Here is a 13,175-nt window from a genome sequence, read left to right as displayed (position 1 = left end):
TAATATACTTAAATAAGTTTATGTTTTAAAAAAACTCTAAACATGTCGACATTTTTACTCATTTTTTGTATTAATTATGTAAGCGTGTTCATAAAAAAAAAACTAACGATCAAAACACACATGTATTATGTATAAAAAAATTAATAATAAATTTGAAGGTTAGATATTTGAGGTGGTAATTATTTCACAAAAACTCAATTGAGAAGGTAGATAAATTAATCAATTTTATGATATAAATTTTTTATTTGAATCATTCATAAAAAATTATTAATTTTATATAAAAGTATTAATTTTTATTGTAAATAGTGTGACTCATCTCACAAATTTATCCCTTGCTCTAATTATTTTTCTTAGCCGTGAAATCCAAAAGAAGAATGATAATTTAATTGTAGACGGAAAGGAAGATTTCATTAAAATTGTAATATATATATATATATATATATATTTCTCTTTAATTGAAAACAGAAATAGAGAAAGTAGTAATTAATAAAGGTAAAATCTCTAAATAAATCTACAATCCGAATCCAAAAATATTTTGTTTACGTTTTAAACAAAAAATGGCGTCACTGTGTGTATTTTTGCCTTAAAGGAGAGGAATTGTTGAAGAAACGAAAAACCATAAATAAAAAAAGAATGAGCACATTATGTTCTCAGTTGCAGAGTAAACCCTTTTGAGATTACCTCATTCATATATATATATATTCAATCATTTGACTTCGTCTGTACGAGATTATGAATAAAAATTAACCCTTTGCAATCTTCTTCCACAGACCATTCTTGATTTATATTCTTCTTCTGGTTCTTATTTTTTCTGCAGAGAAGATGAAGACCCTTTTCTTGGCTGTAATGGCTCTGTTTCCAGCAGTTATTATGGCAGAATGTACATGCGAGGCTGATGAAGAAGACCGGAACAAATCTCTTGCATTGAAATACAAATTAGCAGCAATAGCGTCGATTTTAGTGGCAAGTGCGATCGGGGTCTGCCTCCCGGTTCTTGGAAAAGCGGTGCCGGCGTTGAACCCTGATCGGAGCTTCTTCTTCATCGTGAAAGCCTTCGCCGCCGGAGTCATTCTGTCCACGGGATTCATACATGTTCTGCCGGACGCGTTCGACAATCTCACGTCTCCGTGCATCAGCGTGACCCCGTGGGGTGATTTCCCCTTCGCGGGTTTCATCGCCATGGTCTCTGCTATCGGGACGTTGATGGTGGACACGTACGCCACGTCGTATTACAGCCGCAGGTCGGTCGGAAAGGCGGTGGCGCAAGTCGGTAACGAGGAGGAAGGGGTGGTTCCCGTGCATGCTCACGCCACCCACGGCCATGCACATGGATCTCTTCCGGCTTCCGGTGAAACGGAGCTCCTCCGCCATCGTGTCATATCCCAGGTACATTACATTGTTGCGATTTTAATGGGCAATTAACTGAAATTTAGAGAATAAAATTAACTAAGTCTCTTGGTGTTCAAAGTTTCTTTGTATCCAAATTGTTTGAAGAAACTCTAGTACCCATGGCTACAAAAAAAAAAAAGATGTGGCTATGTATGATTTCTTAAAAATATTTGAACTTTGATCTTCTTCTTGCACTATTCCCATCACCATGTTTAATAGAAGAAGATATATCTTTGAATCAGGTGTTGGAGTTGGGTATTATAGTCCACTCGGTGATAATTGGAATTGCTTTGGGTGCTTCGGAGAGTCCTAAAACAATCCAGCCTTTGATTGCTGCTTTGACATTCCATCAATTCTTCGAAGGCATTGGCCTAGGAGGATGCATAGCACAGGTAAACTTTTGGTGGATACATTTGTACACAACACTCAAAATCAGAAATGACCAAGATTGATTTGTTTGGCTTATTCAGGCAAAGTTCAAGTCAAGAGCAGTGGCAATAATGGGTCTGTTCTTCTCCCTCACGACGCCAGTTGGGATTGCAATTGGCATTGGAATAAGCAACATCTACAGTGAAACGAGCCCAACTGCTCTGATCGTCGAAGGATGCTTTAACTCGGCATCTGCGGGGATCTTGATATACATGGCACTCGTCGATCTTCTTGCTGCTGATTTCATGAGTCCTAAATTGCAAGGGAGTGGGAAGCTTCAATTAGGGGCGAACGTGTCTCTTCTTTTGGGTGCTGGGGCTATGTCTCTTTTGGCCAAGTGGGCTTGAATTTTCAAGTTTTTTTTGTGATGATTTTGTAAACTTTTGCTGGATATTAATTATATTACAACTTACTTAATGTCATTTTACCATCATTTATTTTGAAGCTGGTGCGACGTGTGTTTTCTTGGTTGCGAAATTTGCTTGGAGTGTGGATATGGTTTGGAGTTCTTTCGGGGGAATGATTTTTTTTTTCTTCCTTTTTTCCAATTAATAAGAAATCGCTACTCGTTCCAATTCTAATTCCTTATCCACTTCACGAGAAATTGATTGGAGCAAGTAGCAACCTTTGTGTTTTCAGGTTTTATTTATTTATTTGTTCACATGTTTTTGGGCAAAGTACATACTTCATAAAATCTTCTTGGGATCTAAACACAAAAATTTGGGAGATTTTATCACTGCCATTTTCCTCACGATGAAAGCACAAACATAACGCTAAAACACCCAAAAAAAAAAAAGTACTAATAGGATACACGTTTTTTTCCTCGCGTGAAGCCGTGAACCATTGAAAAAACGCACACAAAATAAAAATAAAAAAATCTCTCAATATACCCATAATATCCCATGAGATTTATGGTTTAGTGGATCTGGCAGATCTGCCCACATGGGTAAATCCTGTCCATAGGTCTAACACGAGGCAGCATCCAAATAGGAAACCGTACCACAAGCCATTGATTGGCTCAAAACTCAAAAGTCTACTATTCAAAGTCAAAGTTGTCAGCTTTGGAAAAGAACGATTAAAGATGAATAATAAGTTCACATGTATATGAAAGTGTCCACTACAATAACTTCAAGAAAATAGAGTCCCCCCCAATTAAGTCTGTGTGTGTATGGCCAATGTCACGCGGATTGATAAAGACTTCTATAATGTTGCATCTAACGATCTTGTTTATGATCACGTAAGGGCCCCACATAAATAAATCATGTCTCATATCAATAGCTTGGGTGAAAAAATCTTTTGAAAGAAATTATATTCTGGAAATATAGACGAAATGCGACTGCTGTCTATAATTTTGCTTATGGTGTAAAATTTAGTTGTACTGAAAGAAACGATCGAAGAAATATGGACAAGAGGGTGTGGGTACCAAGAAGAATGTGACATAAATGAAGCACAACCCAAGTTTTTGGACAACTTAAATTATGAGTCATATATATAATTTACATTGGACACGAATTAAAAGGTACATCATATATTACAAACCATGAAGTGAGCATTTGGGATAAGAATCAACACTCAGTCAAATACGAGATAATCACGTAACTCATAGCAACTATGCTCTAGTAAAATGATATTGCAACCGAGAATATCCATTAACACGTTAAAAAACGTGTAAGATACAAGAAGCAATGAAATAGCCAGTCTTCTAGCCATTCCGAGAAACTGTGAATTAGGAGGTAAGAACACAAAAGCATGTTAGGGGCATTTGCGTTGAACGTAAGAAGCTCCATGTTCTTCATACCTGTCATCACCACAACGCATATATTTATGAATCTGCTATAAAAAAAACAAAAAAAAAACACACTTGTTTGCAAAGGCACGAGAACTCACTCGGACTTGGAGAACCACATTTGCTGAAAGGAACCAAGAGATGCCAATATGCTCCCCCCGATCCAAACGCTGTACTGACACTTGTTAGTACCCAGTATCAAGAGAAAACAATTCCGGTTGTAATACACAAGTCATTTGATTGAAATACTTTCTCGCCATAGTTTAACTTGAAATCTGAAGTTCAAGATCAAAGGTACGCTTTCGCCAAAGTGAATATCTTACGGTACACAAAAATGCACCAAACAGATTAATTTACTTTATAAACTGAAGTGGACAGCAGCTAAAACAGAGGTTCTACAAACAACTCTTATATAGGTGCATGGACAAAGAATTGAGTTCAAAATCTCATAACAATTCTTCTCAAACCATGACGAAGTGTAATTTCACAGCATCGGATATTTTGATCAATAGTTAATCATTGACACTTGAACACGAAAAAATCTGGTACTATTTTGATTGGCACTCTGAGATCAAAATAGGTACACTCATACTACTGTACAATTTGATCCTAGATTGTTCATAATACATCATCTGCACCAATTATATAGGCTTGTTTGTTTTAACACAGATTATGAAAATAATTGGAAAAACAAATTTACGTACAAACTTCTCATTTTATGCCAATTTAATTCATTAAAAAAATGGTTGCACCTTTTCAAGACATAGTTAACACGGGTATCTTAGTAGTAGAAAAAAAATTGTTAAATATGATACAAACTTTTTTTTGATGAGAATATATATGATACAAACTTATATATTTGGAACAAACAAAAAAAGACACATGGCAACTAGGACAGAAATAGTGTAAATTATGGTAAATTTTAAGACTAAAAAAACCCAAGAATACAACTGCATAAACAGCTCATTCACTCATGACAGAAAGTAGAGTGACAAGGGAAAAAGATGCTGTCGAGCAGTGGTACACAAATAAACCTAACCTGAATCTCCTTTCAGTAGCATTTCCACTTGCCAACACTTTCACCCTTGCTGCTTGAGGAGATTCCTAGAAACAACATCAATCAGTATCAGAAAGCCACACCATAAAATATTTGAAGATGTCACATACCATCCAAGTAGCTGAGATTTTTATCGTGAAATAAAATGTCAATTAATTAGTAAATGTAAAAAGCCAATAAATTGAAGTCAATCCATTCACACAGCTCTATGACATTGAAATGCTTATTCAAATCCATCGCCGATGAGGTAAATTACCACTATATTAAGCTTATCCTTACATCACTGCAGGGAGTCGATATATTCACTTGATTTTTACAAATTTAATGGGTAGGTGAATAAACTGTATATGTTGTGCTTACACATATAGCAGATATAAAACCTGACAGGCAACCAAACTAAGCAAACTGTTAATGAAAGACTAGTATAATCCTCGACAAGGATATGCTCACCACCTTCCTGCCTCCTATAAAAACATAGCTCTTTGGCAAACAAAAACAAATAGAAAAAGCAATATTTGATCAAAACAAGTCATGTATGTGCATAAAGAAGAAAGCACCTCCAACAAGTCTTTCTCAAGACGTTCTTTCAGCTGTTGCATTGATGCAGTACCACCGGAAAGCTGCACAATATAGAATTATGATATTAAAATCCCTACAACATAAGTTGGCTGGCCCCAAGGACCCCAGTGTAGAGGACAGAAAACACAGGGAAAAGTATAAATTTGAAGCTGATACATGATTCAGCTCTCACCAACTACAGAACAGATGAGAGCACTCAGAAATGGGAAAACTTGAGATGTGGAAAGAAGCAAAACTACCCATCAATTTAATAAAATAACAAAAAAGAAAGATAAAAGGTCCAATCAATTCGGAAATTTACAACTCTTTACGCAAGCATGTTTAATCAGTGGTGTACTAAACACAAGGGAGAGATTCTTACCAAAATGCTGCTAAAAAGTTCCCTTCGAATGTCAACATCGCACTTGTTTATGCTCTCAATAACCTGGAAACGTTCAGAAATAACCGACTCACTCCAACTACGAACGAAAGTCAAAGAGCTAGAAATGAGCATTCAGAACTAATATAAGTTTCGTAAAAGAAGAGAGTAATCACCATTTGAGGCAGACCGCGGACAAATGAAGCCGTCTCTAAAGAATTTTCCATACCAGGTATAGTCTAAGATGGACATCAAATTGTCAGATACAAGTTGCTAAGTGGAAGTATAAAGGTCAAGCATAAACTAGTGAAGACCGAAGAATCAAATTATTTTGTATGTTGAATATCTGTAACTTGGAAACGAGAATCTCTCATAAACCACCAGACATAATTGTCTCCGAGCACAATAAATCAAGAAAAAAATATCGTTGATAACAAGAAATCAAGAGCAAACAATCTAATCAAAGCACCTGATGCATAAACAGATGGAGATTTTATGAGATGACTTTAGTCACACTTCATTGATATTGTGGTATTAAAGATTGTACGTGGATCAATTTCTCAAAATAAATCTTCTGACATCCCCTCTTTTCATTTGCTTTGTTAGTCTGTCCAACTTATAACAAGATAATCTTCCTTTTTTGGTTGTTAACCTATATTAGGTTTTCAATATAGAAAACTTGTAATAAGGAAAACACTTTCCGCTACAAAGAAACAACAGTAGACTGTCCCTTGATACACATTTATGTTGCAGCTTATAATTTTAAGCATAAGTATTACTTCCTAGCGGTATAGTGTCATTCGTACCTAAAAACATCGTGTGAAACCGTGAGCACTTTAGATATGATTTGATTGTCACAAATTGCTTCATAGAGGTCTGAGGGTTGTTCTATAGGTGTAATAGTTCTGTAACGCAACTGCAGCTTGACCTTGGAGTAAGAATTTCCCCAGTTCTTACATATGACGCTCAGCCATGTGTGACTTATCATATCATGTTTTAAAAAAAAATCAAGGAACATGGATTAATATAAAATTCTTCAGAGATGCACCAATCTTGTACAATGCATGCAAATATCACAGAAGTATCCAGGTATTGAAAAATCCCATAACAAAAAAGTGAAGTAAATGCAAACACAATCACATAAGTAGAGATATATAACCAATATCTAATACTGTACCTTCACAAAATTGTAAATGTCCTGAACTAACCTGGACAAGAGATGGATTAAATAGTACATCAGGAATTTTGAATCTGTCAGCGCCAATTTCAATCGTCCTGCAGTAAAATAGATAATCAACGAACTTCGTAGCAAAAGAACAAAATAGTAATTAACCACATGAACATACAAATTTATGATCATATTGAACAAAAAAAAATTATGATCATATCCTAGTTTATTCCTCAAAATGGAGAATAAATGCATAAAGCTGAACTAACTAGATCTTCACAATATATTGTCCTTGAGAAAGTTGATAAGATGACAACCATCAGTTGAGTGGCATGGCTTAATCCTAACACATCAAAAAATTTATATCCAGATTGCAAAAATGGAAGAATGATGAATAAAAATAGCTTAAAGACAAACTTACTGTCCATCAGGAAGCTCATAAGGTGTCATGGGGATGTTGGAATATGAAGTCTCTGACAGAAAAGAGAAGGGTCAGCAATTTAATTTTTAACTTTCTAATCCAACACAAATCATAGAAAAGTAGGCGAGTCACCATTGATGGGACTAGTCAATAAATTACATAAGCGAGGCCAAAAGTTACACTAGTCAGGCAAAAAGAATAGTAACATTAAAGCGGGAAGTCAACACAAGAAAGTCTGTCTTTTTCCCAGACAGTCAGACACTATGGAAAATATATGGTTGGTGTAACATGTGGAGTATTAGCTGATCCCCGACGAGTTGGAACTAAGGTTGATCTGATTATAATGTTCAGAGAAGGTCTTGTAAATTCCAGTGGCATTAGATAGTCCAGAGTAAATAATGTTTATCATAATTTCTATACTTTCTCTCTCCAATGCCACAGAATATTTAGTTGAATAAATCACTTTGAAGCATTTAGGAGTACAAACCATCATAAGGCGTGTCCGGCACTCGGCATACGCATTCTTTAATATCTCCAACAATAACTCTCTGTCACAAATAAAAATTATTTTAAGGAAATGACGGAGGACCAGCAACTACCAAGCCCTGATCAAACAATAACCTGAGAATAGAGTTTGTAGCTTTCTGTTGTATTTGGGAAGTCGAGGTCCACAATCTGTGAGATCCAAAAGAAAGGGTCATCAGCGTGGTCATAGAAAAGAAACCAGCAACAGCAAGTGCAAAGAAGTAAGCATAACATTCAAATAGAAACCATCAAGAAGCTTAAATTTCAGCTAAGTTGAAGATCAGTTAGATATATTTTCCATTTGGAATGCAGCCAAGGATTATGACATTTTTGAACAGGTGGAGGTAATTCTTCAGTAATCAGAATCAAACTAGCATTGGTTCCCAGATCTATCCACACTTCAAATGCAACACAGTGACAGCGCGAATTTTGATTTACTTTAATTCAATAAATTCTATCACAGTACCGGAAACAAGTGATCAATTAACATTTAAAATAGAAATAAAACCTAGACAGCATGCCAAACGCCTACCAGAAGTAAAGTGAAGGATTGCTCAAAGTCTCAAATAAATAAAGGACAGATTCACCTGAAATTCTCCGGGCCGAATTTCCTTCCGTTTAAATGCATATCGTGGTTTTATCTACACGTATAACAATAAGAAAGCAGGAATAGTCAAAGAAAATATCGAAAAGAAATAAAAGCACATGCCAATAGCAGCTATCAATTTACTCTGTTAAATCACAAACTTATACGGAGGGGAAAACCTTACAGGAAGCCCTTTGTGTTCCAGGCTTTTCAATAAGCAATCGGTGAGAAATTCTCCCCCAACAGGAGATGTTGCCACAGCCTACAGCAATCGTGGAGCAAAACAATTTGTAATTGGAAGGGGGAATTATCCAAGTCCGAAAGAGATAAATGCTATGTTGCAATGAAAAGTTGATGCATCGACAATAGAAATGATACCGATCAAAGTTTTGTTAATAACAAAAAGTTAATGGGTCGAACAACAAAAAGAGAAAAATACCCAAGCAAACCACCAAAAACAATCAAAATAGCACCAGGTCAACAAAGCAAGTAGCCTAAGAGTAAATCCAAATTCCAAACACCACAGATGCCCCAAAACCGCGGCAAGGTGCCAAACAAACCAACGGACACATATCTATACAGCCCAACAGCATATATAATTAAAACTGTAGGCATGGAAGCACAAGAAAAATAATGATCGCTAATTCTCTGTATTTTCTTTGTTTTGAGATGTTTCTTCATACAGAATTTTAGCGCACTGTTTTCAAACTAATTCCAGAAAAGTTTAGCTCAAAAAAGGATCTTAAAAGACTTGGAGTTCATGCATGTATGTTCAATTTCAAGTTGAAAATATGCTCTAATTGGTTTGGATAAAATAAAACTCTTAAAAGTGCTCAAGAAGCTGTTAGTTAACAAGGACAGTTAATCTTATCAGGATAGACTGAGCTTACATAGCACCTTCCTTTTACATTTTTAAGTAAAATTGCATGTTGCATCAAGTAGCCAAACAATTCCGGACAGAGACTATAATGCATGCAGGAGTTCTACTGGACAGAATAGTGGATAGGGAAGAAACATGGCTCTGGAAATGAACTTTAATACCAACAGAGATGAAATCAGCTTCTGAAATATTAACTATAATATGAGTATCACCAAAATACCAAAGATGAAAAGAAGTACCTTCTGAAGAACATATCCATCATGAACTGGAGCCACAGTAGTCGATCCTCCGCCACTGAAGCAAGCAACAGTAGTAATGAATTAATACTAGATAGTGGCATATAATCAATCAGGAAACCATAACAAGCACTAACAAAGTAGTAGTACAAAAATATTTGGCTATGGTCTGTGAAAGTTAGAAAGACCAGAGAATTTTCCGTTTAAGAGAATATGCGAAGACAGCCAGAGTCCGGTGACACGGGTGATTAACAAATACTTAAGCAAGAAGAAGCACAAATGGTCAAGATTAATCAAAAACAAAAACATCAATGAAAGGAGAGTAATAAGGGCAGTTGATCGAAACCAAGGACCTGAAAATAATATTTTTCGCAACATTACGAATTTATGCTAAAGTCAGCACGTTTATGAACATACAGATAAAACTTTGCAGACTCTCTAATTTAGATTTTGAATTATAAATCATTGATGTTCTTTTTAGGTGACTGATTTGAACATAAGAATGAATACAAACTCCTGACAGTAGCATCACTCCACAAGTATAGTAAGATTCATAAATGGGAAAGACCACTCCATGCAGAATTTCTCTGCATGAATGACATTTCGGGATGAAACTTCTTGCAACTAATGGTGTATAAGAGAGTAATATATGGAGACTAAAAACCAAAATATTCTCAGGAACTGCGCAACCAAATTAATTTTTGGATTAAGATGTGTGTGGAGCTCAATTCAGATGAACAAAGATTTAATGGTTTTATGGCACATAACCACACATGTTGCTCTTTTCAGGAGAAAGAAAAAAAAATTACGAATTCATTCCTACCTGTCAACGACTAACGAGGTGGCCCGTCCCGATGCAAAAGATGTGAGGACCTAGCACCATCCAACAAATGAGTAGGGAATTATAAATATATGTATATACATAATTTTGATCCCTGCACTATAGAGATTTCGTGAGCGCCCACTAAAACCCGTCTGTGGGTTTTGCTTTTTAGTAATTTTTGTTTTTTTGCACCACTAAAACCCACCGCTCACGAAAATCATGCACCCTAAGAAGCAGGTGATCAAAACTATATATATACATATATGCACTTTAAAAAAATAAAGGTCATTCAGTTCCAATTTCTGAAAAAAGAAATCGCTGATAGTAGCCATGAAAGACCGCAACAGGGGATGCTCACAGCATTTTTGGCCAAAAATAAGGCAGGAACTTGGTACTTCTCAAACATAATCTCCGCAGACCTGTTAGACAAAAAATCACTTGGTAATCAGGTTAAAACTCACAAAATATCAGCTAAAAGAAGACCACAATAAAACAACTAGAAACTACCACGTGTTAATATGAAGAATGCAACTTGTGAAGCATTTGGAATACCATATTTAAAAATTTTGAATGTCAATGCAGTAACATTCACAAAACTTGATTTCACACCAGCTCCGACATGATAACAATCTGAAAATGAACTTTGCAATGATTTCCGCTAGGAAATTACAAGCCGTGTAAAAAGGTTCCAACTCCACCCAACAATCAAGTAGAAGAAGCTTCAATTGAAACAGGAAGAGTAAATACTCTATTTTGATTTCCTTGCAGAGTATATTAGTCGGGACTCGGGATTGTTGAGATTTTTCAATCTTGCCAGATCCAGGACTTGAAAACCCCGTTTCCGTTATTCATTACAATGCTCTAACTCGATAACCTCCTCAAGCATCCATTGAACATTCTCTATCTCATCAACATCAAACTTAATTACAAAGTTATATGTGACCAGCTACAGTGATATTTATCCATCCACCAGTTTCGTGTTGATCGGCATTCAAGATAACTTCCACATATAATTATAGTAATAACAAGCTAGAAATTCTTATTCTGCATTATCAATTATGTTCTAGCCCACCTAACTTGGAACTCTCCTCCAAAATTCATTCCCATATTCCAATTTCTTATTACTCTTCCCATGAAACCATTTTTCTTCCAGTTACAAGGAATCTGGCATAAAAATACTGCAAATGTTCATAGAAAACATAGACAACATTAAAAGTAACCGTAATATTAAGAAAAAGATTCAGCTTACTTTTCTCTCTGCAATTGAGTATTAAAACATGGCTCAGCAAGTAGCATTGGATGCTCCTTTGGATCAATCAATAGGCATTTCCTGCCAGTTATAAGTATTTTTAAGTGTGTGAAGTTCTGCAAGGAATTACATTCTTACACAAGATCATTGTAAAAGGTTAAGAAATGTGATCTAGAAAAATCATAACATGAAGCAGAAGCTACCTTAACGCATGGTCCCATATGTTTTCAACCATATCCCAGTCAACAACTATTCCATCCTTGATGGGTGATAACACCTGGTGATATCATTTTTTAAGATTAGCGTACAAAATTATGAAGGTGTGACTGAATCTTAGCACAAAAATATAACACACTGACCTCCATGTGATCCCTCCGAAACCCCATGTCTTGTGATCCAACATAAAGTTTACGCTTACCCTTGGGTTTAGAATCTAGAGCAGATCCAGAGTTCTTGTCTGAATTATCGGTATCATCAACTTCCATTTGGTCAATTGACCCAACATCCTGATTAAATATATTATATTTTAACAAAAATGATTGAATGAAAACGCAAGAAATGGCACCGGATACTTAGGCAAATTTATTAAAACAAACGTTAGAAATAAATTTGAAAACTCAAACTCTAAGGCAACCCCTTTTTAAGAAGATCCTCGTCAATTAACTCCTTTATACATCTTCGAAGTCCCTTTTTTTGGGAAAATGTTTTGTCTGCATTAACCGACGTCCTCTCCTCTGTTGCCTAATTATTTTGTTTCAACATCAAATTTTTTCTTCCAATTTTCAACCAAAACTATACCCATTTCAGGAAAAGAATAGTTGTACGCAGGTAAAGTTTAGGTGGTAAAATTCTGACCAAATGGAAACCGGGTGTTTGACGGGCTGCATTTACATAAAGTTTTCCCTTTGACCATCAAACTTACTCCAGTGTTTAACACTTTCAACAAAATCAAAGAAAATCTCCAATTTAAAAAAATCCTAGTCCTTGCACCACTGTTCGATCAAAAAACAAGTATTTCCAAGAACCAAAAAACCCAGAAACACGACACTCCTCAAGAAAATATCTAAAGTTAGCAAAATTAAAGTGAAAAAACAAAAGAAATAACCAGAAAATTATTCAGAAGAAACAAAAACACGCTAAACAGAGATTTGGCCGACACACCGAGGGGAAAACAGCCTTTGGCGCATCTTCACCGGCATAACCAGCTTTGCAGGTATGGAAACCCAAGTCCACCACTATTGCCGACACTTCATCTGTACCAAACAACAAGAAGAACTAAAATTGTGCCCAATTACTCATAAATCCTTAAATAAATTCAGAACTGGCAAGGAATCCAACACTTACCACCGCCGTACATAATTTTCCACCGTGTTTCTTTCCTTTTTTCTCCTCTTTTTCTCCTTGTGATTGGGATTTGGGAGCGCGCTTACAGTGAAGGGAAGAAGTAAACACAATGGGGGGTTTTGGACGATTAAACCCTAACGGTAACGAGAAAAAGGCATAAAATAAACGAATTAAATTCAGTTCTCCATTGTATAGAGCATTTATTTTTTTGTCTCGATACAAATTCATTGTTTTTTTATCCAATTCATTCAGTTACTATAAAGTCTCATATTTGACTTCAAAAAAAAAAAAAAAAAAAGTCTCGTATTTTATTAAAAAAAATAATAGTATAGCATATAGGTGGTG

The 13,175-nt window shown here is 35.6% G+C and overlaps 2 protein-coding genes across 2 annotated transcripts; one reads left to right on the top strand and one right to left on the bottom strand.

Annotated features, from left to right (window-relative positions):
• The first annotated feature begins 533 nt into the window (after positions 1–533).
• Positions 534–2,232, top strand: LOC140887656 (zinc transporter 8-like). Its single transcript, XM_073295059.1, has 4 exons — positions 534–661; positions 818–1,386; positions 1,632–1,781; positions 1,860–2,232. The coding sequence occupies exons 1-4, from the start codon at positions 634–636 to the stop codon at positions 2,163–2,165; spliced, it is 1,053 nt and encodes a 350-aa protein (XP_073151160.1). The 5' UTR covers positions 534–633; the 3' UTR covers positions 2,166–2,232.
• A 1,029-nt stretch (positions 2,233–3,261) lies between these two features.
• LOC140886562 (actin-related protein 4) lies at positions 3,262–13,026 on the bottom strand. Its single transcript, XM_073293202.1, has 20 exons — positions 12,831–13,026; positions 12,648–12,739; positions 11,846–11,992; positions 11,690–11,763; positions 11,487–11,567; positions 10,596–10,656; positions 10,238–10,287; positions 9,418–9,472; positions 8,483–8,560; positions 8,300–8,353; positions 7,809–7,862; positions 7,675–7,735; positions 7,188–7,239; positions 6,807–6,873; positions 5,775–5,837; positions 5,602–5,664; positions 5,219–5,281; positions 4,644–4,708; positions 3,706–3,774; positions 3,262–3,616 (listed from the first exon to the last, which is right to left on the bottom strand). The coding sequence occupies exons 1-20, from the start codon at positions 12,841–12,843 to the stop codon at positions 3,571–3,573; spliced, it is 1,308 nt and encodes a 435-aa protein (XP_073149303.1). The 5' UTR covers positions 12,844–13,026; the 3' UTR covers positions 3,262–3,570.
• Positions 13,027–13,175: the final 149 nt, after the last annotated feature.

This window comes from Henckelia pumila, chromosome 3, assembly GCF_033568475.1.
Source record: "Henckelia pumila isolate YLH828 chromosome 3, ASM3356847v2, whole genome shotgun sequence".
Taxonomy (NCBI): domain Eukaryota; kingdom Viridiplantae; phylum Streptophyta; class Magnoliopsida; order Lamiales; family Gesneriaceae; genus Henckelia; species Henckelia pumila.
The sequence above is the reverse complement of the archived record's forward strand: the minus strand, read 5'-3'. Positions and strand labels throughout refer to the sequence as shown.

What these genes read in the sequence shown, in the direction of transcription:
- LOC140886562 (XM_073293202.1), bottom strand. An exon ending in ATGGATATGTTCTTCAGAAG is followed by an intron (nt 8,561 to 9,417) that starts GTACTTCTTTTC and finishes CGATTGCTGTAG; the next exon opens with GCTGTGGCAACATCTCCTGT. An exon ending in TTGAGAAAGACTTGTTGGAG is followed by an intron (nt 4,709 to 5,218) that starts GTGCTTTCTTCT and finishes TGTTGTTTCTAG; the next exon opens with GAATCTCCTCAAGCAGCAAG.
- LOC140887656 (XM_073295059.1), top strand. Translation starts at nt 634, where the DNA reads ATGAGCACATTATGTTCTCAGTTGCAGA. An exon ending in GCCATCGTGTCATATCCCAG is followed by an intron (nt 1,387 to 1,631) that starts GTACATTACATT and finishes TCTTTGAATCAG; the next exon opens with GTGTTGGAGTTGGGTATTAT. An exon ending in TAGGAGGATGCATAGCACAG is followed by an intron (nt 1,782 to 1,859) that starts GTAAACTTTTGG and finishes TGGCTTATTCAG; the next exon opens with GCAAAGTTCAAGTCAAGAGC.